The 23,103-nt window shown below is 42.1% G+C and overlaps 1 protein-coding gene across 7 annotated transcripts in view; it reads left to right on the top strand.

Annotated features, from left to right (window-relative positions):
* Nucleotides 1–23,103, top strand: part of BBX (BBX, HMG-box containing) — a 182,074-nt gene that overhangs the window by 138,534 nt on the left and 20,437 nt on the right. For 6 of the 7 annotated variants that reach the window (XM_019528624.1, XM_019528625.1, XM_019528626.1 and 3 more), the window contains 5 exons: nucleotides 116–196; nucleotides 3,060–3,137; nucleotides 4,933–5,863; nucleotides 6,996–7,134; nucleotides 10,039–10,187. In XM_019528624.1, the coding sequence (XP_019384169.1) occupies nucleotides 116–196; nucleotides 3,060–3,137; nucleotides 4,933–5,863; nucleotides 6,996–7,134; nucleotides 10,039–10,187 (1,378 nt within the window). The remainder of the gene's footprint in view (nucleotides 1–115; nucleotides 197–3,059; nucleotides 3,138–4,932; nucleotides 5,864–6,995; nucleotides 7,135–10,038; nucleotides 10,188–23,103) is intronic. The other variant, XM_019528623.1, reaches the window with a different exon arrangement.

Here is a 23,103-nt window from a genome sequence, read left to right as displayed (position 1 = left end):
ATTTATCCAACCCATCTGTAATATCATAATAACAGCTGATGGTTTCAGCCTTTTAGCCTCCCTGTCTTTCCCCAGAGAGACTCATCTACTTTTCTCTTGTTTGTTTACAACACAGATCTCATCAAATACTTCACAGTTGGCGAGTTCTGAGTCAGGGAAGCACTGTGGGAAGTCAGCGCTCTTCCAGTTGGCAGAGGTAAGGATCCAGTTGTCATCACGGTGTGCGTATACTTGCATATTTTCCAAAAATGACCAGTTACACAGGTTAGTGCAATGCCAGAGTCAGTTTCAGAAACAAGAAAAAAAAGCTGCTAAATTGTAACACAGATAATAAATGTTGCCAGTAGAGGCCCCTGAGGCATATATGCATGGTAAATGTAAAAAAAAATCCTTGGAGAGCATAATGAAAAGGTAAGATTCCTCCCCCCCAAAAAACTAATCGCATAACCCAGACAAAAATAATGCTCATGGAGTAACTATAGGGAGAAAAAATATGGGTCATTTGTGAGTAAGTGAAGAGGCCCTGATACAAGAAAGTATGTAAACATTTGTTTAAATTGCATCGCCTAAACATGGGAAATGCTTGCCTGAACTGAGGCCCAGCATTGGAAATTGGGGGGGAGGAGTATGTGTAGTATGTGGAAGGCTACCAATTCATATACTAATTTTGAAGATAAAATGTTAACATAGATCAGTAAACGGCAGTAGCTGGTAAGCTAGCAAGCAGTGCCTACTAGAGTGATCATAGTTAAGTGAAGCCAAGCCAGCTGTAAGAGAATGTGAACTTTGTAGACCCGAAGATCAAGTTAAATGTAGTAAAACTGCACGAAGCAAAGGAAGGTGCTACTTCATCAGGCAGCATTGTATGTGTGATTTTAACATTCTACCACTTTGAAAATAGCCAGCCTCATTCCACCAGCACAGTTCTGGAATGATGCTGCTGCCAAATCCATCTTGAGGTTTGAACATCATTATTAGGCACAGATCTAATGCTACAGAGAAGTTTTATAAGGGAACACCTAGTCATAGGAAAGCCCACATGCTTGGCCACAGGAGCACAGCTTTGTTCCACAACTTGAAAGAGAGGACGAAGCTGAGTTTGCTAGAGAGCCGTATAGCTTGTTAAATCCACGTCGTTGATTTTTTCCTACAGTGGTTATTCAAATTAATACATGCAAGGCTAATTTAATCTACAGAATGAATGTAAACGTTCTCGAGTTGGCTTACAAGAATGTGGCAAACATTCTGAGGGCATCGTTCTGTGTGCAGCACATTAATACCCATAGTCTTTTTGTTTTTGAGATCTCCACAATGCATGCTTATAATTGAATGCAGAAAATATGAGCCATTTGGCTTAACTTTTGAGTTTCTTAACTTTTTAAATTAGCACTGGATGAGCAGTTCAAGGCATTAATTTGAAGCATCCCCAATAAGCTGTGTTGATATCCCCTGGAGTGAATCCCAGCATTGCAAGCTCAGCTGGCAGACATCTGTGTTGTGCCATTGTAACTCAGATCATTTTGTCGTATGCGCTAGAGAAGAGCAGACTTATTTTTGCCCTGCACTGTCAGCACAGTCTTGGGCTGTGAGAGAGCATCACCAAAGTCCAAGGAGGAATTCAGTTTCACTGTAACTGACTTTCTTTGTTTGTCCTCCTTTTATTTTTATGGATCTTAATCAACCATTCAACTTCACTTTCAAGCTTAAAAAAAAAAATTCCTCGTGACAGTTTCTGAGAGTACCAAAAATACACTTCGAATTTGGATTAAACCAAATGTGTGGCATCTCACTGGAATCAGTTCAGTGATGCTGGTTTTACTACAGATCACTGATAGCCCTGGAAAGAGCACATGGGCAATACAGGCCCGAAAACTGACAACTGAGAGCAGAGTTCAGGTCCATTGTTCAATGTGTCTCAGTGATTTAGGAACTGAGTAAAAAGATATAGGCTCCTCAGGATGACAGCTTCCTTCAAAGAAGTGCTTTTTGTCCGTCTGTCCATCCCCGTTAGGGCAGCAGTGTGGTAGATTCTATGAAGTTATATTCATATACATTGAACAAATAAAAGTTTCTAGTCAGGTTAGGAGGAGGGGACTGAATGAATAAAAAACTTCCTGGGAGTAGAAGAGCTTTTCATAAAATTTAGACCCCCAATCCCTGAAGGTATAAATCCCATCACTATCCACGGACTGGGAGTAAAGCCCGAGTAGTCATGTACGAGCCCTTGGGGCATAAAACCAATTATTGCTCAAGTCCTTGGATTAGTGGAAAGTGGGTTATACCATAGGCTGGATACACACATTCAAATAATCTGGGAGAATTTTCTCAAGTTTTTTCTCCTGATAGAAAAACATACCCAGCACATCATACATAGATATTCATTCTCATAGCAGAAACTCTCCTGGGAGTGATTTAACCCTAGTTGTTCCCAGTTTATTTTTCCTTTGTAGGGGCCATATTTACTCTGGGATAAAAAAAACCAATCGTCTGTACACCTGTGGTCTTTCCTGGGTGAACAGTGACTCTCCCAGGAAAAACTGAACATCTATATAAGGCCTTGGTTGCCTTTTTCAGTACTTTTCACTAGGGCTGAACTCCCTGAAGCAACAAGGAGGATTCAAAACCAATTCAAAGTAAAATGTGGACTTTGAAAACAGTTTGTCATGTGTTTCATTGGCATAATCTGCCGCTGCCTCTTTGGTTCCATTAGAATCAAATTACAAGGGCAAGGAAACTTGTCCTTTATTACAGTCTTCTGTGAAAAGAAACCATGATTAATAAAAACCCAGAAACAGAAAGTAACTCTTACTGTCATTGCTGTGCCACTGACTGCAAAGGCGCAAGTTTGCAGAATTCTCCTATTTATAAATAACAGACACAACCTTTGTATGAGTCATCATTGCACAGTTCTACACTTTTTTCTTTCTCAATATTTAACTTTCCATGTGTGTCTTGGAAAGGGGGAGGAGATAATCCTTTTATAATCTTACGTTCAACATGCAGGAACCATGTATTGGTAAAATAATGGGTTTTTTCACCCACCTTTGTTTCTGCTTTAGATTTCCTCAAGTACCTCCCATTCAGGCCCTTCTGACTTAAAGCAATGTGGAACATCAGCGTTGTTTCAGTTGGCAGAGGTAATATTAAAATACTGGTGATTAATCACCACTGGTGCAGTGGGGAGGAAAAGCTAATGATGCTGATTGCCAGAGTCTGGAAGGCAGAACAGTAGCACAGTCATAATTACATTGTTGTTTATAGAAGCATAAATTATCACTTGGGTGCAAAGAGTCAAGATTTCCCTAGACTAACCATTAAGGCATAGGCTGTCACTGCTTCTGAGTTAACAGATAAGAAGTCCAAATCCCTAATGACAAGGATTTTCTGATTTATATTAAAATCATTTTTGTTTTTTTTACCTTTCTTTTTTTTTTTTGAATTACTGTCTTATTCAGATTAGAGCATTGTCATTGCAAACCTGTTTTAGAGTCATTAGTCACTTTCATTTATTTCTACTCTTCATGCAAATTGTTGTATCAGTGAGGAATGAATAACTCTGATTTCTAAAGGAGTTCTGTTATGATAACCTGCAGTTGACAACAGACTGTCCTTTTGGGAGCAGCTAAAATGAATGGCCCTTCATAGAAACATTTATTTCTCTTGTCCCTAAACTTTTCTAAGCCTTCCAAATGATAAAGTCCATGTTACAAGTTCATTTAGATCTGACAGTGTCCAAACCCCTTTTCATAACTCTACCTCCTACAACAATCTAGGGCCTTCTCTACTAGTTTTTAGAAAAGGAACGAAATGTATGTAGCAGAAGTAGGAAAACGATGACAGAACATTTATGTTCCATAAACAGGATGTTTTGTAGATACAAGGTTGAGGTTTTCCAGGCTACCTTTGGGATTTGGAAAATCCCAGAATACATCTACCCTAGACCCAGTAGCATGGAGTAGAGACTAAGCAAGCCTGAAGCATAGTGTAAGAGGGCAGTTTGTGAAAGCTTGTAGTTTTTGTCTCCCTTACTACAGCTCTTCTGTGGACAAAATGGGGAAATTTGCTCCACTGTGGGCAGAGTTTGAATTACATTTTGACTCTTGGGGGGAGGAGGTGGGTCTGCAAACAAAATTAAACTGTTCATCACCTAATAAATCAGAGACCCCCCAAGTTATGATTTTCAAAGCTTACAGGTAGGCTTTTGTCTCTTATGGTGGAGCTTAGCTTCCCCCCAAAATCCCCCATAATTCGAACTCTGACTATGTGTATCGCTCAGAAACGTGATCTCCAAGGTTCTAATGTAATACTGTGTTTGAACAGACGTGTGACTGGGAGGGCTTTCCTGTGTTGTTGAAAAGAGATACAAAACTTTAGAAGGTTTTTTGCAGCTGGGGGGTTTGCTTTGTTTTTAGTTTGGCTTCGCAAATCAAATAAATAGAAAGCAATTCTAATATCTAGAGTTAGTGAAATTATTCTTTTACTGGTCTCTGAAAACGAGGACCAGAATTGTATCTATGGACTTGGAATTCGTGGGGGACGTTGGAGGGTGGTTGAGTGCTTGTGTTACCTAGCTTATTGGCAGTGAGTTACTAAATGGTACCAATGTAGTTTGGGTAGTGTCTGTGCTGTGCTTTTCAAATTGTACAAAGGGAACATAGGACCTCCTTCTGAGGCCTCTGAAATCAATTGGAGTGTCTGTTAGACTGCTAAAACATATAGGGCTCAATTCAGCATTTAAACATTTATATGTTTTTATATATATATGTTTTTATATAACGTATTTACATGCATCCTGAAAAAGGGTTTGCTTTCCAAAATCAGAGTGTTTTGATAAATGCCTCTTTCTAACATTTCTGTGAATCTAGGTAATTAAATGTGATAATTGGAATATTTGAGTGGTAGTGACTGTTCGTTTGTGTGTTTAAACTTTAGATGTGCCTTGCTACAGAGGCGGTAAATGTGAAAGATCCCGAGAAGGTGAAAGCGGAGACATCCGAGGATGTGAAAGTAGAAGCCCCAGAGGAAATGGGAGTGGAAGACCTGGAGAAGGCAAAAATAAAAGACTTGTGTAAAGTAAAAGCAGAAGAATGTGAAATGGTGAAAATGAAAGATCAGGAAGAGACAAAAAGTGAGGAGTCTGAGGTTACAAAATGTAGTCATTTTACTGATCCTGCAATGGACAGCAGTAACTTTGAGGGAGATGATAGCACAAATGGAAAAGATCACTCGTGCTGTTCTCAAGAGCTTTCCCTTGCTGAAATTAACATGCTAGGGCTGACCAAACCAGAAAAGATAAAGAAGAAAAAGAAAAAAAATAAGATGGACCGACACACCAATGAAAAATCCACTCCCAAGAAAGCTTGTAAAAAGAGACAGTCTTCTGAATCAGACATTGAAAGTGTAATTTATACTATTGAAGCAGTTGCGAAGGGGGACTGGGGAGCTGAGAGACTTGTTGAAATTCCCCGCAAAAAAGTCCGTCCTGCCTCAAACGTGAAGGGAAGCTTATTGGACACAAAGTCACCAAAGAAAAAAGTAAAATCAAAAGAGAAGAAAACATCAAAAGAAAAACCCATGGAGACTACCAAAGAATCAAAGCCTCCTGATTTTCTTAGTATTACAGCCAACAAGGAGGTGCCTTGTGATGAGGTACCTGACAACATAAAAGTGGAACCATTAACCCCGACAGAAGAGGTGGTACCACAAAACTTACCAGGACAGGTCAAAACTGAGGACAGTGATTGTGTTAAAAAGATAGAAACCTGTGGCTCCAGGAAATCAGAGAGATCGTGCAAAGGTGCTCTTTATAAAACTCTGGTGTCAGAGGGCATGCTCACATCCCTGCGTGCCAACGTGGACAGAGGTAGGAGATGCATTTATTTATAGTGTGAGGGTCTGGAGCAGCCTTCCCAGTCATTTTTAAAAAGGAGCTTGATAAGTTTATGAACAGAATTAAATGATGGTATGGTTGCCTGAAAGGCTGGGAGGCCCTTGCCAGTCCTGTCACCAGTATTTCTGCACAAATCAGAAACCATTAAGTAGACTGTGTGAAAACAACATCTTATGTTTGCCTTCCATAAATCACATGCTGATTCATGACCACAAGTTTGTAATGCAACCGGCAACTTATTTGGTTCAGTTAGTACATATACTATACTTACCTTTAATGAATGCTGAAAAAAATAATCTTTAAAGCATGTTTCACTATAGAAATAGTTAATCTGCTGAGATATGTGGCCCAGGGCTTGAATTTTTTCCATAACACTGATCCCTGCCTCAGGAGTATTAGTTTTCTGTATGAAACAGCTCCTGTTAGTAATGGTTATGAATCCAGTTCTCATTCCTAAAAGGGACAGTTTGATTTTTTTTCTGATATATATATTCCTGTCCCCAAATAATAAGCACAATAACAATAATAGAAGCAGGGGTTATAAATAATGTAAGATTCATTCCTTCTAGACAGGAACATGATCTGCTTGGGTACAACTTTGCATATCTGTTACTTTTCAAGTTTCCAAGCTTTGCATCTTTGATGCCCAGCACAAGAAACTCCATTTGAGTGGAAGGTTATGTTTGAGTCTTAAAAGCATGACGTATCATCAGAAGGGTACATATATAGGCATTTTTCAATCAGCAAATATAAACAAATAATCTGAATTGCCAAGTGAAGAAGAAAAACACCTCAGGTTTATATTTGTTTTGTTAGTTTAAAATCTATGAAACCCTTTTCTCCTTTGTCTATCTACTTAGAAATCCTATGGCTTAGCAGAAGGTTCCCAAAATGGGCATATTCTGAGGGAGTAAATGCTGGATAAATCAAGTTGCTAGTAAGCAATCTTGTTATCCTAAGCTAGCACTGGTTCCTTTGAGAAGAATATGGAAACTTGATCAATAGATGTTTCACTATTCAATGGGTATACAGGCTTCTTGTGAGCCCCCTGCACTGTGACTCATTTTCTATGAGGAAAATCAAAATCCCTCTTCCTACTTTCTAGGCAAACGAAGCTCAGGAAAAGGCAACTCCTCAGATCATGAAGGATGCTGGAATGAAGAAAATTGGGCATTTTCCCAAAGTGGGACAAGTGGGAACAAGAAGCTGAAAAGGTCTAGGCCAAAAGAAGAATTCATTCTAGGGTAAGCTGATGTACCTTACATGAAAAAAGCTTTTCACAAATGGGATTTGTTTCCAATCTGTTCTTAGGGCCGGGGGATAGATTTGGCAGTTGGGCAGCTCTGGGTAATTGTGTACATTTTCCTAGGAAAAAGCATGACCAGGAGCCAGATGCTTCTGAGTCAAGGTCTTCATTCTCATTCAGCTTTCTTTCACCATTTTCAAAATGGCCTCTGAACTTTCCAAATTTTAGATATTCTGGGCCTGTTAAAGGGCATAGAGCTCTCACAACTGCAGTTAATGTCAGTGAGAGCTGTGGAGTACTCAGCAGCTTAGAAAGTGAGGCCCCACATGTCTCAAACCAGATACTTGGATATAGAGAGCACTTCTGAACATCCTAGCCATTGTCTTTTTGAGCCTTGCCCTGTTTCCTTGTTGATTTTAAAGTAATGCAATTCCATTGAAATTTACTTATCATTTACTCTGATATAAACAAATGATTTTGTTTTAAACTGGATGATGATGATGATTATTTCCCTATTTCTAAAATGGATACAATATCTGCTAGTAAGGAGGGGGCCTGCAAATGAGTTAGATTTTTTCAGAGCATTTTAGAAACTAAATTTAAAATTCTGTACAGGTTTTAAACGGTAACATCCATAAAGCACCAGACTGGTAGATGGTAGTCTCAAAAAGAGATTATTCTGCAAGGCTCCTTTCTTTTTTTCCCCTTTTAAGCAGTGTTCTAACACTGTCAAGCAAATAATTTTGCAATTATAGAAGTAAATATATAAAATAAAAAGGAAGAGAGGATAAGGCAATGGAATAAATCAGAAAAAGTAATAGTTTGATTTTAATGCATTTACAAAGGTACCTAGAAGTGGCACTCATGAATAGCAATTCTTCTCATAGTATTAACAGATTTATATAACTTCAGGCATAGTGGTAAAAAATCTGCTTAATCATTCATACTTTTTGCAAATCCTTGGAGATTTCTAATTGTCTGAGTTCAGGGTGGGGAAATTGAATAAAAAAGGTATAGATTTTAGGCTTAAAGTTGTAATGGGCTGCTTTTGTATAGTCTTTTCCATTGTCTGGTGTATCTGAAATTTAGTTGAAACCTACTTTTATTAAAAGAATATTAACTTATTTTAAATCTCCAAATGTTCTTTTTCTCTGGAATAGTCTCAGCAAACCCAGCAAATTAAACACTGCACTTCACTTGTTTTCAATATTTTGTGTTCTGTTCAGTGATACAGAAATTTTACAGCTATGTTCTATCAAAAGCTTTCAAAGAATTTCCAATTTTTAAATTTAACATGTGGATCAGATAATCTCATGAAAATTGGGACTGTTGCATCTCAGTTCACTTAAATAGTTTGCATCCATGTTTTTATTCCAAGTGGCTAAACAAAAAAAATTGCAAATGTAATTGTCATGTACATCTATTGGGATAGTGATGGTAATAATTATCTCCTGATTCAGCAAGGTCATTTGCAAATATTTTTCAACAAACGTTACTTGAATTAATAGTGACTTCTATCATATATCTTTGGAATAATAAAAATATTCCTCCCATAGGCAGGCAAAAGAGTGGCCATGAAACGAAAAACAGATGTAATGATCACTCTTTCACTCTGAACATCAGAAGATCAGATACCTAACAAAATATATAAAATGATTACAGGGGCAAGTAAAATGAGATCAATTTGAGAGTTTTGCTACTCATAATGAATGCTTCATTTTAAGAGCAGTTTCAAAGAACACTGAAAAACACGCACCTTTTGTTTTCTGTTTTATCTCTTTATCATTCTACCTCACGTAACAGATTGATTATGATGAGCAGAAACAGGTTGAATACAGAGGTGCATATAGAGGTTATATATCAGTCCATATTGTATTGGCACCGATAAAAGGAAAATTGACATTATTAGCAATTGACTTTTTTGGCCAATGTGGCCGGTAATGTCACCAGTAAATGCTGTAGAATGCACATGGCCAGAAATGCATTCGGGCAGCTTGGAGACCAGCATCCAGCTGGTAAATCTATTGGGGGGGAGGAACATGAGGTGGGGGAAGATCAAGGCTCCCACAGTGAGGGAGGGCATGCAGCTGGGACAGGGATGGGTGCTGCCCAGCTGGGGTGGAACTGCAAGTAGCTTTTTGGCAGCAGGCGGCTCCTGCCGCTGGACACACTCTGGTGGCAGACGTGGAAGGGCCCCCCCCAGATGCGTTTGCGGAGCAAGGGTAGGCTGCTCACTGCAGGCTCATGGCTGGGAGGTGCACCGGCCTCTCCCCAGCAGAAGAGCTGGGCTGGAGCTATGCTTGAGGCAGGCAGAGGTGGGGCTGGTGAAGGCAGCGCTGGGAGGGAGGTTTACGTGGGAGCTACAGCAAATTTTGGGGTGACTATAGCCCACTCCATAGCCCCCTCTCCCCAGCACTGCCCCCACCCACCCTGAGCACAGCCCTGGCACAGTCCTCTCACTGGGAAGAAGCTGGCACAGCCCCTGGCCTCAAGCCCACAGTGGGCAGCCCACCCTTTCCCCACACGCAAATCCAGGGGACATATGCTCCCTGTGCCTCCCCATGCCCCGCTCTACCCTGGCTGAGCAACACCTGCCCCAGCCCCATGCTCTCCCTCACCATGGAGGCCTCGATCTCCCACACACTTACTGGTGGAACACTGCTCTCCAAGCTGCCGGGCTGCATATCAGCAATTGGATCAGTATCAGCTGACATGACTGGTTAATAAGCAGCCATCGGTATTAGGTAAAGAAATCCTTATCTTTGCACCCCTGGTTGAATACTTGACACCTATACAAAAATATGTCTAGTTACAAGTATTGAAGCTTTACTGAACTCTAGTACCCATCCCAGAAAATTTTTTAACTCTACCTATTTGAACCCCTGAACTCTTCTTCCTTTAGCTTAGCAAAGCTGGAAGAAGAATTTGAAAAGAAATTCAACAGCCTCCCTCAATACAGTCCAGTTACATTTGACCGGAAAAGTGTATCTGTTCCAAGGAAAAAGAAGAAGGTTGGAAGCTGCTCAGCAGAACAACCAAAATCCAACAAAGGTAAAATGTTTCTGTGTTTATATTCAGTAACTGCTGCTGTGTGCTCATCACAGAAGTTGTTCCATTTTTACCTCCTTATATACACTTACAGGTGAGGCTTATGACGTCAAAATAGCGCTCTTCAAAAGCACAAAGTTGGTTTACATCACTTTTCAGTGTTGACTATTGTTTTCCGTTTGAAGAATTCACCTGGAAAGTTATACATGCTGCATTTCTGCAATTCTGGCTGTTTTTAATAACAGTACTGAATAGAACTGATGTGGAAATTTTCGGCAAAAGTTTTTCATTTAAAAAAAATGTGGATTTATTGAAATAGGCAGTGATCTGTTTCTATTTCAATAAATTTTCCTGTTTACAAGATTTCATGTATTAAATCTAGGAGAAAAAGGCTGAACAACTGTACATTTGTGGCTTCTCCTGGGAAAGCAGCAGTTCTTGCAGGACTCTGTATGAGTCGTCTACATAAAGCACCTCAACCAAGTGTTTGTCTACACTGCTCTTAAAAATAATTTCCAATTATGGGGATGCCACGCCCTCTCTAGGTGACCTTCCGGTGCTTAACTACTCTGATAGTTAGAAAGTTCTCCCTAATATCCAACCTGGATTTCCTTTCTTGCAACTTCAGATTATTCGTTTCTTGCCCTGTCCTTTGCAGTTACAGAATCATTCTTTTTATATCCACTTTCCTCGTATTTAGAAACTGTTCTCAAATTTCCTGTCGTCTTGTCTCCAGACTAAGTAATCCCAATTCTTCAAATGTTTCCTTATGAAAAGGAGTGATTTACCAGTAAGTCTGTTGTTCTGATGGGCTTAGGCAATAAGATGGTGATAACAGATGAAATGCAAATAACTTTTCATCAGCTATTGTGTAGAGGTGCACTGAAACATTGGTCCCATTTTGGATTGCCACTGATATAGCGAAAATTGACTATCGGCAGTCGGCGTTTTTAGACTGATGTACCTGATAATGCCACTGATAAATGCCCCGAATATGCGCAGCTGCAGCACAGCATGCAGGCAGCCAGGAGCAGAGCCCAGCAGTGTGGAGAGCAGCCGAGTCTGGCTAGTAAGTCTGTGAGGGAAGAGACATGGAGGGGAGGGCAGATTGAAGCCCTAGTGGTGAGAGAGGGAGTAGGGCTGGGGCAAGGACAAGAGCTGCACAGCTGGGGTGGGGCATGGGACAGAGTCATGAGTAGCTCATTGGCAGGGGGATGGCGGCTCTCGCTGCTACATGCACCCCGGGAGGGCCTGGGGGGCAAGTCCCCAGATCTGCTTACAGGGCAAAGGCAGGCTGCACCTGCAGGCTGGGGCTTGGGGCAGGCAGTGATTGATGGTGCTGGGAACGAGAGAGATTGGGGCGGGGCTACAGCAAATTTTGGTGGTGGCTGCAACCCACCTATAGCCCCCTCCCAGTGCTGCCACTTCCCTCCCCGAGTGCAGCCCTAGCCCCCAACCAGGAAGAGCCTGGCGTCACCCTCACCCCAGCCTATAGTGGCAGCCCACCCTGCCCCATGCACAGATCCAGAGGCAAATGTCCCCCGTACTCTCCCGGGATGCGCATCGTGGTGGGAGTTGTCCCTTCCCCCAAAACCAGTCACTCATGGTTCTGTCCCCTGCTCTGCCCCAGTTGTGCAGCACTTGCCCCAGCCCCACTTTCTCCCTCACTGCTGGTGCCTCGATCTCTCTCCCCACACCTTACAACAGACTTACCAGCTAGACACTGCTCTCCAAGCTGCCCAGCTGCATATCAGAATCGGATCAGTATTGGACAATATGGCTCATTAAAAATTGACCATCAGTATTGGCCCCAAAATACTCTATTGGTATGCCCCTACTATCTAGTGTTGGCATCTCTGACTACTGCTGTAGTTCTAGAGTTCAATATTGCATTCAGGTACACAAGGATTAGTTTCATGCTGCTTGCATGAACCATGAGAAATCAAATGGGGATACTTAGAACAGAAGTAATGAATGTGTCAAATACAGCACTGATTTTTTTCTACACTTCATCGCGGTAGAGAAGGGCTGCTCAGGTTATGGTAAAATCAGACAAATATGGACAGTGGACGCTCCTAACTGCTTCAAAAAGGGAGTTGTTCAGCTGTTACACTATAACTGTTATGTGAGCATGAGTCTCCCTTACAAATATAGCGTAAACACTCCATCTGTAACCCTGCTTCACCCGGGGTCAATGTGAAGCAAGTTAGCTTGCATGCATCACTGCAGGCTCCTGTACACATAACAGTTGCAGCATAACAGCTGCTGCATGGTCCCAATCAGTAGCTCCTCCCCTTTTTGGAGTCATTACACATGTGTGCTTGTGTATAGGGTGGAAAAAGGCATTGCCTTTGTGCTGTGGTAAAAATGTTGTGGATGTGGCAGTAGGGAGTAATAATTTGTATTACTTCATTGTGGCAGACATCTATTTGCTTTTTGGCAGAAGAGCGCAGGCAGCCCAGAGCTGCCCATACTCTCCAGCCACATCAGACAGGGGCCTGGGGACTTGAGGGGCCTGACCCTTCACACCCTAGCAGAAGATTCCCACAAGCCCTGGAAACACCTGCCTAGCTTTCTCCACTTACTGAAACGCATCCCTGTGATCTCCAGAGTGTATCTAGGTAAGCAAGGAACACTGCCGTTTCCCCTACTTGCTTAGATATGACCCAGAGATCTTAAGAGCACATCTTGGTAAGCAGGGAAAACCAGGCAGGCACTCCCAGAATGTGAGGGACCCAATCCTATACAGCAGTTCCCAAGCTACATGGAACTGGGCCCCTAAAGCCCCAGGAGAACACATTTCCTGTTGTCCCACATCATCAACAGGTGGAACAGCAGGCAACATGTTTCACCCAGTGAAGCAGATCAGTTATATACACAGGTTGCCAGATATGCATACTGACTATATTATGTACATAGCGCTAACAAGGTGAGAATGCTGAAGAGAATGGAACTATGACGCACTCAGATGTGCATGTCTGCATGCTGGGGCCACGTGAATACTGCTGCCAATGAAGTGAACATAATATATAAGGCCCTACTGGGCTTTAATCTTAATCTTTCAAGTTGCCCTGCACATTGCACCCCCCCATCCACCCACTGCTGGTTGGTGGGGGGACCCTGCTTGCTCCTGATCAGCAGGGAAGCGAACAGGTCGGCACTGTTTTTGTATTCCCTGTGACCAATTCTTGGCTGTACTTGGCTCTCATTTTGTTTCTGTTTGCCTAGTAAGCCTTCCAGACTTACTTGTCTGATCTTTTCTTGGGTTATAAAGTATTGAGAGAAAGTTATTACTTTCTAGGTGCTGCAACCCCAGTGGGGGACCTAATGTCAGCTGCGGCCTGTAGGCTTCTTTGTTCAGACAAATAATAATAATGGTGATGATAGACTTTGGGGAAAAGATCTGCCTAAACAAATATGAGTTATTCTTTAGCCTTAAATTTCAGTTAAGTAGCTAAAGAATCTTTTACAATCTCAGATTATAAAATGCTTCTAAAAATTTGTGGAAGTGGGCCTCAGTACAACGAAATAATAGTTTCTGGGGCGATAAGTGGTAAAAGTTTTGTGTGACTTTTTCATAAGTAAAAATTAAAGGGAAAAAAACCTTTTTCTATCAAGCCCTCTCCCTCTCATTTCTTGCTACGTTTTGAAGTCAAGGCTGTTGCATCAGTTTGCAGTATCCTGAAGCTATTCACTTCAGTTGTGGTTCTTCCATTGCACAAGAACAGTATAAATGAGAAGCCATTTAGACCTGATATGTTAAGTAATCCAGACAAAGGATAACACCGATATATGGCACACAAGTGAAATGATCTTTCTCTCTTCACTTCCCTTGTCTCTTTTTTTCTGAAAAGGTGTCTGTTACTCCTATGATTTTTTGTCAGATGTGACACTTCTGTAACCTAAAGTTTAACCGCAAGCCTCCCTTAGGCATGTAGGAGCATGTAAATTGGGTTTATGAATAAGGCAGTGCTGACCTTTGTCATAGTGAACTGTCTCCTTATACGTACTTAGGAATAGAATTTTAGAAATGATTCACTTTGGCTTAATTTTGCTGATTTTGGCTTAGATATATAGGCACACCTATATCCCTCCCCCTCTATTTTACCAGCTTTATAAGGGGGGGGGTGTATATATATATACACATATATATATTCCCTTATAAAGCTGCTAAAATGGAGGTGGGGAGATATAGGTGTGCCTAACCTGCACATACAGCCATCTCCAGGGGACATGAGAGGTGGTAATTGCCATTTTCAATAGGAATTTTTGGGACATCATGTCAGGTCATTATTCTGTGTTGAGTTACTGTGTGTGGATGTGCAGAAATGAGCAAAAACTGAAATAACTATTTCTCTGTTGCTCTATGCAGGGGGAAATAAATCCTTTATTCCAAGGGCCCCATTTACCCTTTTCCTTTAGGAGGCAGTGTTAGTGTGTGTTTGGTACTGTGTTTGTCCAGCAGCAAAAGAAAATATATTCTAAGGGGAACCTGGTACAAGCCATTACCACGCAACTGATGCATCTGCATGATTCCTTAGCAATACAAGTGCAAAAAACTGCTCCAATTTTAACCTTGCTGCCTTCAGGGTCAAAATTGCGTGCAATTTAACTAACATGTACTGCTGCAGGATAGAGCTCAACAGCTGCTGAGCGCTCCCAAGCAGCAACTCTGCCTCCCCTTTTAAAGCAGCTAAAATGTGCATTTGTCTATGTGCTAATACTGTGATCCAGCAATAGGGCCAGTGAGTCCTCTGTGGTACTACGGTACTACAGATAAGAAAAAATGGAATTGTAGAAAAATAGAGCTGGAAGGAACCTTAGGAGGTCATCTAGTCCAACCCCTGTTACATACAGGATCATTTCTGTTTAAACCATAATGTTAATACAACATGTTAAAACTATTATTTCTATGTGATGTCAGTTCCAGAGCAACGCTCTTTTTATGTGCTCAAACATCAAGTCCGTCTTACATTGCCCACTATTACCTATGCCCCAGATGATACCCTAAGAAATGTTTTGAGAAATTCGGGAATATAGAAGCAACTATTTGGAGATCTCCAGAGAACTTAGATAGCTTTGGCACTCTTAGTGTGCAGATCCTAATAACCATACCTCCTTAAAGGGTGACAGAGCAGCCAACAAGCAGAGTTCTGTCAGAAGAGGCATCTGAACTAGACTCCAGGTACCCGTCTTGCAAACCTATCAGATAAGAGCTTTGCCAAGGGAAACCATAAAGACTCTATTAGCTCTTGTCAAATGAGTCTTTCTGGAGTGAATACATATATCTCCTCTATTGAAATACCGTGCTGTGAGTTTTGAGCTATCCTTTGGAAATGAGGGGGTTTATTTTACATCCACTATGAAATTTTGGAAAAAAGCCATTCAGGTTAGTCGCATACAGCCCATTTGTTTACTTGCTAGCTTCTTCATTCCACAGCTGCTACTAACCAGACTCCTAGTATTCCCAGCTCAGTTCACATTCCTGCTGGCATCTGTGAGTCTAACGGATGGACCGTAAAGTGAGCTACAGGCAGTTACCATATGTTGGCAACTGCTGCAGCACAAAAAAAAAGTATAGCAAAGTCCTTTTTCTGCTAAGAAATTTTCGAAGGAAATGAGTTTGCTTTAAACCTAAGATGCTATTGTGAAAAGGACAAGCAGAACAGCAATGTGTAGAAGTAATTGTAAGCTGTTATGGAAAATTCTTTTGCAGCTGTTCTGGTGCAACACCTATCACCCTATTCTGGCACCAGCCAGCACCAAGCTGAAACATGCTACACCGTTCCACACATACTACTTCCTGAACCAAAAGCAGCTTATCCATCTGTACTTAGCACTGAGCAGGTTGATTAGCTCTGCTTCTCAGTCTGTAATCAGCTCTGAAAGAGAAGGCCTGCCTGCCAGAGTAAAGGGATATTTGACCCCAGTGAATGGCCTGTTCTTTGGTCTTCCCCACCAGCCGGACCAAAGAACATGGGCAGCCAATGTCCAGTGGAGCCTTGGCTTCATACTATCTTCTTAATATGTATTTAGTCCTTTAAAGAAAAATTCCAAAATCCAGTTTTTATATCTCTATATGTGGTATAAAGCTCGTACCTTTGGAAGTTTTACTCTTAACCTTAATGAAGAAACAAATATGACAGTTTTCAAAACTAAGACTTAGCATTTTCCGAGGGGTCCCTTGAGCCTAATGAGGGGTGCCTAAGCCTAAAAACGTTAAGAACCTCTATCCTGAATAAATGTTGAATGCTGTAGAAGAGCTTCCTCCTTGAAAATCAAAAATTAGCTTGAAATAATGCTGCGGTAAAGCCAGCGTTTATTTGTGATGTTACTTGTCATAATCTTAATGGATTTATAACAAGCCACATTAGAGAGAGAAGAACTGGCTGTTTCTGTTGTTGAAGAGTATAAATGAACTTGTACTAATGAGTGACCTCCAGGCTAACATGACAAATCCATTGAACCAATTTTGTGAGAGGTAACATAGCTAGAGAATGCAGCTGCCCTGCCTGAAGAAGGACTGCATTTGTAAAATTAGAAGTTAATTTGGCACACACTGAAGTTACTTAATTTTTCTCTGTTAGTTATGCTTGAATTAGTTTATATATAACCTAACATTGCTACAATGATTACCAACCTAGGATTGGTCATTTTGGATTGTACTCTGATTTTTCTAATCCTTTGATTCTTTCATTAACAACATTAATTGAAAAAACAGTGATTAGAAAACAAATGAGTTTCTGGGGTCCCTTAGTTAGGGTCTTAGTTTTACTGCTTCTGCCTTTATATAAAGGTAAATAAACCTGCATTTAAATATGATTAATATCCAGTCCTGCTTATGAAAACTTATTCTCTTATGAAGGCAGATCTCCAAGGTCTTATCTATACAACCCTTTTTTTCCTTAACATTTCCCACTGGTGCAGCTATGCTGTTGGTAGGAATGATGGAAAGCTTCAAAGTGGGGGGCAGACTAGAGTAGACATAGCACAGTAGTGTAACTTGGGGAGTGACTGGAGTAGCAGTTCAACTGCCTTCTTTATGAGGCGCTCAAGAACAGCCATGGCTGTTCGCACCACCTCTGCCAGCACCACAGCAGATGGTGTTGCCCCATGCACCACAGCTCTCCTTCTGTGCCTCTGACTGTGCTGTTCTGCTGATTATGGCTTAGAAAAGTAAAATACTTGGGAGTTTTGTTGTAACTAGAGAAAGAGAGATCAGTTCTTATTGTAACTAGGACTAGATTCATAGATTGTTAGGAGCTGGAAGGGATCTTGTAGATAGATCATCAGGTCCAGCCCCTCTGCACTAGGCAGGAAAAGACAACTGGAGTCAAGTGACCACAGTGAGGTGACTGTCCAGACTCCTTTTGAAAATTTCCAGAATAGGTGACTGCACCACTGCTGGAGGGAGTTTATTCCACAGTCTGGACACCCTGGTTATGAAGGAGTTTTTCCTGGAATTGATCCTGATAAAGGCCTTCCAGAAGTTTGTATCCATTGGTCCTGGTCTTCCCCAGGGGTGCCCTAGTGAACAGCTGTTCACCGAGTTCTTGATGTACTCTCTTGATGTAACAATAAGCCGCTACCAAGTCCCCCTCAACCTTCTCTTCTGTAGGCTAAAGAGGCCCAAGTGCCTCAGCCTCTCCTTGTATGGCTTGTCTTGCAAGTCCCTCATCATACATGTGGCCTTTGGACCCTCTCAAGTTTTTCCACGTTATTGTTGAAGTGCAGTGCCCAAAACTGGATGCAGTACTCCAGCTGTGGTCTCACCAGTGTGGAGTACAGTGGGAGTATCACTTCCTTAGTTTTGCATGAGATGCAGCAGTTAATGGATGCCAGCGTGTTGTTTGCCCTGCTGACCACAGCATCGCACTGCCGGCTCATGTTCGTCCAATGGTTAATTACTACCCTGAGGTCCTTTTCAGCCGTAGTGCAAGTCAAATTGTCGCCATTGAGCCTGTAGGTATGTTGGGGATTGTTTGCCCCCAGATAGAGCACCTTACACTTCTAGTGTTAAACTTCATCTGGTTCCAGTCCACCCAGCTCTTCAGCCTGTAGAGGTCCACCTGTATCTGCAGTATATCTTCTGGCGCGACAGCTGTCCCCCATAACTTGGTGTCATCAGCAAACTTGACCAGCGAGCTTTTCACCCCCACATCCAAATCATTGATAAAGATGTTGAAAAGCACGGGTCCACGTATGGACCCCTGAGAGATACCACTGGTCGCATCTCTCCAGGATGACACAGATCCATTCATGAGAACTCCCTGGGTCCTACCATGCAGCCAGTTTTCCACCCACTGAACTGTTGAGCAGTTAAGCCCACAGCCTTCCAATTTTTCCATAAGAATATTGTGGGATACTAAATCAAAAGCCTTTTGGAAGTCTAGGTATATAATGTTGACTTTTTCTCCCGTGTTCAGGTGGCGAGAGACCTGTTCGTAGAAGGAGATGAGATTAGTAAGACAAGACCTACCCATGACAAAGCCACACTGGCTGTTGTTCAGAATCTTACCCTCAACAAGCGTATTGCACATAGATTCTTTAATGAGTTTTTTCAGGATTTTCCCTGGTATAAAAGTTAGGCTGATTGGCCTATAGTTGCTCAGGTCTTCCCTCTTCCCCTTCTTGATGATGGGCACAATGTTAGCCGTCTCCCAATTCTCAGGGACCTCCCCTGTGCACCACGATTTCTGAAAGAGTTGTGTCAGGGGTTCCGCAATGACCTCAGCCAGCTCCATCAGCACTCTTGGGTGAAGCCCATCTGATCCTGCTGACTTATAAACGTCTAGCTTTTCTAGCTGGTTTTGCACCTGCTCAGCATCCACAGTGGGAAGGCTGTCATTCCCACCATGCCCCCGTGATCCGTATCTCGCTTGTCTTTCCCCTTGGTCCAGTGAAATAGTGAAACAAAGTGGGCATTCAGAAGTTCAGTTTTTTCCTGAATGTCCATTACCAGCTGTCCCAAGGTGTTAAGCAGGGGCCCCGTGCTTCTATTTGTTTTCCTTCTGCTCCCTACATACCTAAAGAAGGACTACTTATTGTCCTTGACTCCCTTGGCTAACTTAAATTCAGTCGCTGCCGTAGCTTTCCTAATCATTTCCCTACAAGTGTGGACCACTGTTATATAGTCCTCCTTGAGGACTGTCCCTAGCTTCCACCGCTGTACGCCTCTTTTCTTTTTCAAGAGGACCGCAATATCCCTATTAAGCCAGGAGCACTTGCCAGCCCTTCTGCTACCTTTCCTCTTCATGGGAACAGTTTTCTTTTGTGCTTCAAGTATCATGTCCTTGAGGAATGACCACTCTTCGTGCACCGCATTTACCTTCCATCCCTAATGCCGCGTTGCCTCCCCTACTAATGCCCTGAGCCTGTTGAAGTCAGCGTTTTTGAAGTCCAGGACTTCAGTCCTGCTAATTGATTTGTCAATCTGGCAGCAGACAGTGAACCTGATGAGCTCATGGTCACTGTCACCCAGGCTACCGTCAATGTCCAAGCCACACACCAGATCATCTCCTTTGGCCAAGACCAAGTCTAAGAGAGCAGTACCTCTGGTTGACCCTTGCACTTCCTTGGTCAGAAAGAGCTCCTTGATTTACGTTTAAGAAGCTACATGACCAATCTGACCTAGCCAAGTGTTCCTCCCAGTCTATGTTGGGGTAATTGAAGTTGCCCATGACAACCAAGTCCCTTGTATGCACAGCCTCTGTCAGTTCTTGAGAGAACTCCAGGTCAAGCTCCTCCCCTTGGTTCAGACTACATTCAGATGAATTAGTACTAGGTCAGATGCAAATGGAAAGCATTCCATTTTGTAAAAGCTTAAATCTGTTATTTCATTTGCGTTACCACTGATTTTTTTTTTTTCCTTGTGAAAGTCCAGTTTGGCTGCTACTGTTTTGCTTAATTACTTAAAATGCCTTTTAGCTCTGAAAAGCGACTGCATAAAAAGGGACCCTGTGGTGTGAGGGTTATAGAAAAGTGTTCTTTTTCGCTTCTGTGTCATTATTTAATCCATTTGCCAGCAAAAAATGGCTTTCTAACAGCCAACAGTACAAATTTCTCCTGGGATCTGCAGGTTGAGTAGAATGACTGTTGTCTCAGTCAACATCACTAGTAAGCCAGGTTTGCAGTCAGAAATGCAAATGGTGAAGGACTCAAATGAGATTCCAGCTTCCTTCCCCGAGGTCACTGGCTCTGCAAGCTGGCAAATACGTACTTCTGTCCAGAGGGTGTGGGGGAGCCAGACAACAGATCTGATTCTGTATCCACTAGAGAGCAGATCTATGGCATAAGAAGATGCTGCTTTTACACTTTCAACCTTTCTTGCTATCACTGTTCTCTTAGATGTCTGTTAGTATGTCATGTAAAAGGAGGATTCTGAGGTCCTGATCCTACGCCCCCTGAAATCAATGGAAAACTTCCCATTCTGTGTGGGTGTCTATATAGGGCTCCATGCTGTTACTTGAAGTGGTAATCTGAACTCAGTCAAGAGAAAATTAGATTCTACATGTTGTCATTGTTTCACTTGATGAAGACCATTCATTAAATACATATTATTAATTGTCTTTAGATTCATTCTGGTCTCAGAAAAAGAACTTAATCCACAAAATTATCAGCATAAAAAGGAGAAGCTTAATGTTCTACAAAAAGGTACTGGCGCATTATTCAGTCTGAATTCAGTCTTGGGTAACACTCCTGGGTAGAAAATACTTAGCTCAGGATGCATCTACATGCTCAGTTAATGCACATGAATAAACTCTGGAGCTTATTGCTGTGGAGTTTATTGTTTTCAAGGCACTGTGTCTTCATGTGCATCCAGGACCACAGCACACTGAGCTGGGTTGGAGTAGCCTTAGCTGGCAGGGCCTGCTAGCCTCGGGCTGTTCCCACCGGCTCAACGTGCTATGGAGGGGCTGGCAGGAGCACAAGGGTGCTTCAGTGTGGAGCTAGCCAGCAGGAAGGCCCTGCGTTGAAGCACCCTCGTACCTCAGCCAGCCAGGACAGTCTATACATGCACTGCTGCGGAGTTTATTCCGGCCTAATAGGAGCGCATGTGTGATCACATTTACTGTGCAGCTAATTAGGCTACTGCATCTTGTGTAGATGCATCCTGTGTACCTTCCACCTTCTTTGAGCCCTTGCCTTGCTCCTGTCTGCTTCAACTTCATCAATTCCTGGTTTGGCAATATCTATCCTCAATCCCAGTATAGCTAAAAACTAATTCACTCTTCATTGGCTATATCCATTGATGACAGTCCGCCTCCTGTTCAGAACTCATGATAGCAGAGGAGAGGTAAAATTTAATTGTTGTAATTGGTCTGGAATTCATTTTACCAAAACCAAAGCTTCCAGCTCCAGATCTCTAGGCTTAACTGTATTCATTTCAGCCCATTCTCCATCAAAGACAATCTTGACTATTCCTTGGCCAAAGCTCTTATCTGTTCCATCATCTGTTCTTAACAAGGTAACACCTATACAATCTCCCCATGCCTCTGCTCTACAACCTCACACATGCTGGATCAGGTCCACCTGTCCAAGCCCTGATCTTGTACCCCAGCCAGATCCTGTACATGGGGCCATGCCATGGGGCTTGGAAATTTGGGGACACGGGAGCAGTGACAGCTAAATTCTGGACCTTTGTGGACCCCTGTGGACTGGACCATATGGTAATGTTGACTATATCTGGCCAACAGTCCAGGAGTTGAGCACTTTTTTTGAGTTACCAGGGACCTATTCCTCCCTCCATTCAGCTTCCTGCTGCTCCCTAAACTCCATGTCTGTCTACATGCCAGTTGTCTGATCCTGCATTTCCACTCAAGTGAAAAAAGTAAGCAGGATCAGCAGAGCTCACGTGTTTTGGGATAAGTTTATTTTTCTGTCATCTTTAGTCCTCTTCAACCTGTACCAGTCTTGTCTTTCATCAGTGGACAGTAGATTCTTCCCCCATAGTGCCCTTAGTGCATAGGATAGTCTCCCTACCTCTTTTTGTGCTTAACTGACTCATTGCTCATCGTCAAATCTTCCTTCAAAGCTCCTTGCTCCACCTTGGTCTGCCTCTTTCTCAGATAGTACAAATAAAGCCTACAGTCCAGCTTTCCTAATTTCCTTCGGAGTAATCTGTATGTTAGAGTTCAGCATGGTAATGCTCTTCACAGTCTGTCTTACCAAAGCTGTTGTATGTTTGCTGTATTGTCACACTAGTGGCAGTGTTCTTGTTCTGTATTTGCATGTGTAGATTGTGCCCAGCAATGATACAGAAATTTTGGATGGCCAATGATAATATCCCAGTGTATTTGTAGGATACAAGGATACATTGCAGTGAGTGATTACAAAAAATAAGTCTCTTTCCTCAAGCCTGAATGTGAAGTTGAGCATAATATGTTAATAGTGTTCTTACTGAGTGTCTTGCACATTACTTTGGGTATTGATAGCTTTTGGAGCTGATTTACTAAGGAAAGTATGTGCATTTGAATTATCATGGAGGAATGGTGGGAGGAACACGGGGAAGCAATTAATAGAGTATCAAAAATGTCACTAGCTTAATATCTACATAGGAAAATAAGTACTAGTTTAAAAGTAGCTTCAATAAAAGAAACTGACTTCCTTTGATTCAAAAGAAGACCTGTCTTATGAACAAGGATTTAAGCATGCCAGATGCTAAGCACTCTTGCCCCAGCAAAATATGCATCCATGTTCTTAGAAGTTTAAGTGTGTGAGTAATCCCATTATTAAATATTAGGGAAGTGCTTTGCTGATCATGGGCCAGAGGGACTTTCCAATATGTCATGATTTTTGTATGTTGAGCATACATCGGGGAAAGGACATCAAAAAATCTCTTAAGATTGTGGAAAGCCATATCTACCCGGTTAGAACCGAAGACTGAGATACGGAGATTAAAGGGAAATGGATTCTGTAT

Source organism: Crocodylus porosus, unplaced genomic scaffold (genome assembly GCF_001723895.1).
Source record: "Crocodylus porosus isolate Cpor-Errol unplaced genomic scaffold, CroPor_comp1, whole genome shotgun sequence".
NCBI classification, from domain to species: domain Eukaryota; kingdom Metazoa; phylum Chordata; order Crocodylia; family Crocodylidae; genus Crocodylus; species Crocodylus porosus.
This window is presented reverse-complemented; position numbering and strand designations above follow the sequence as displayed.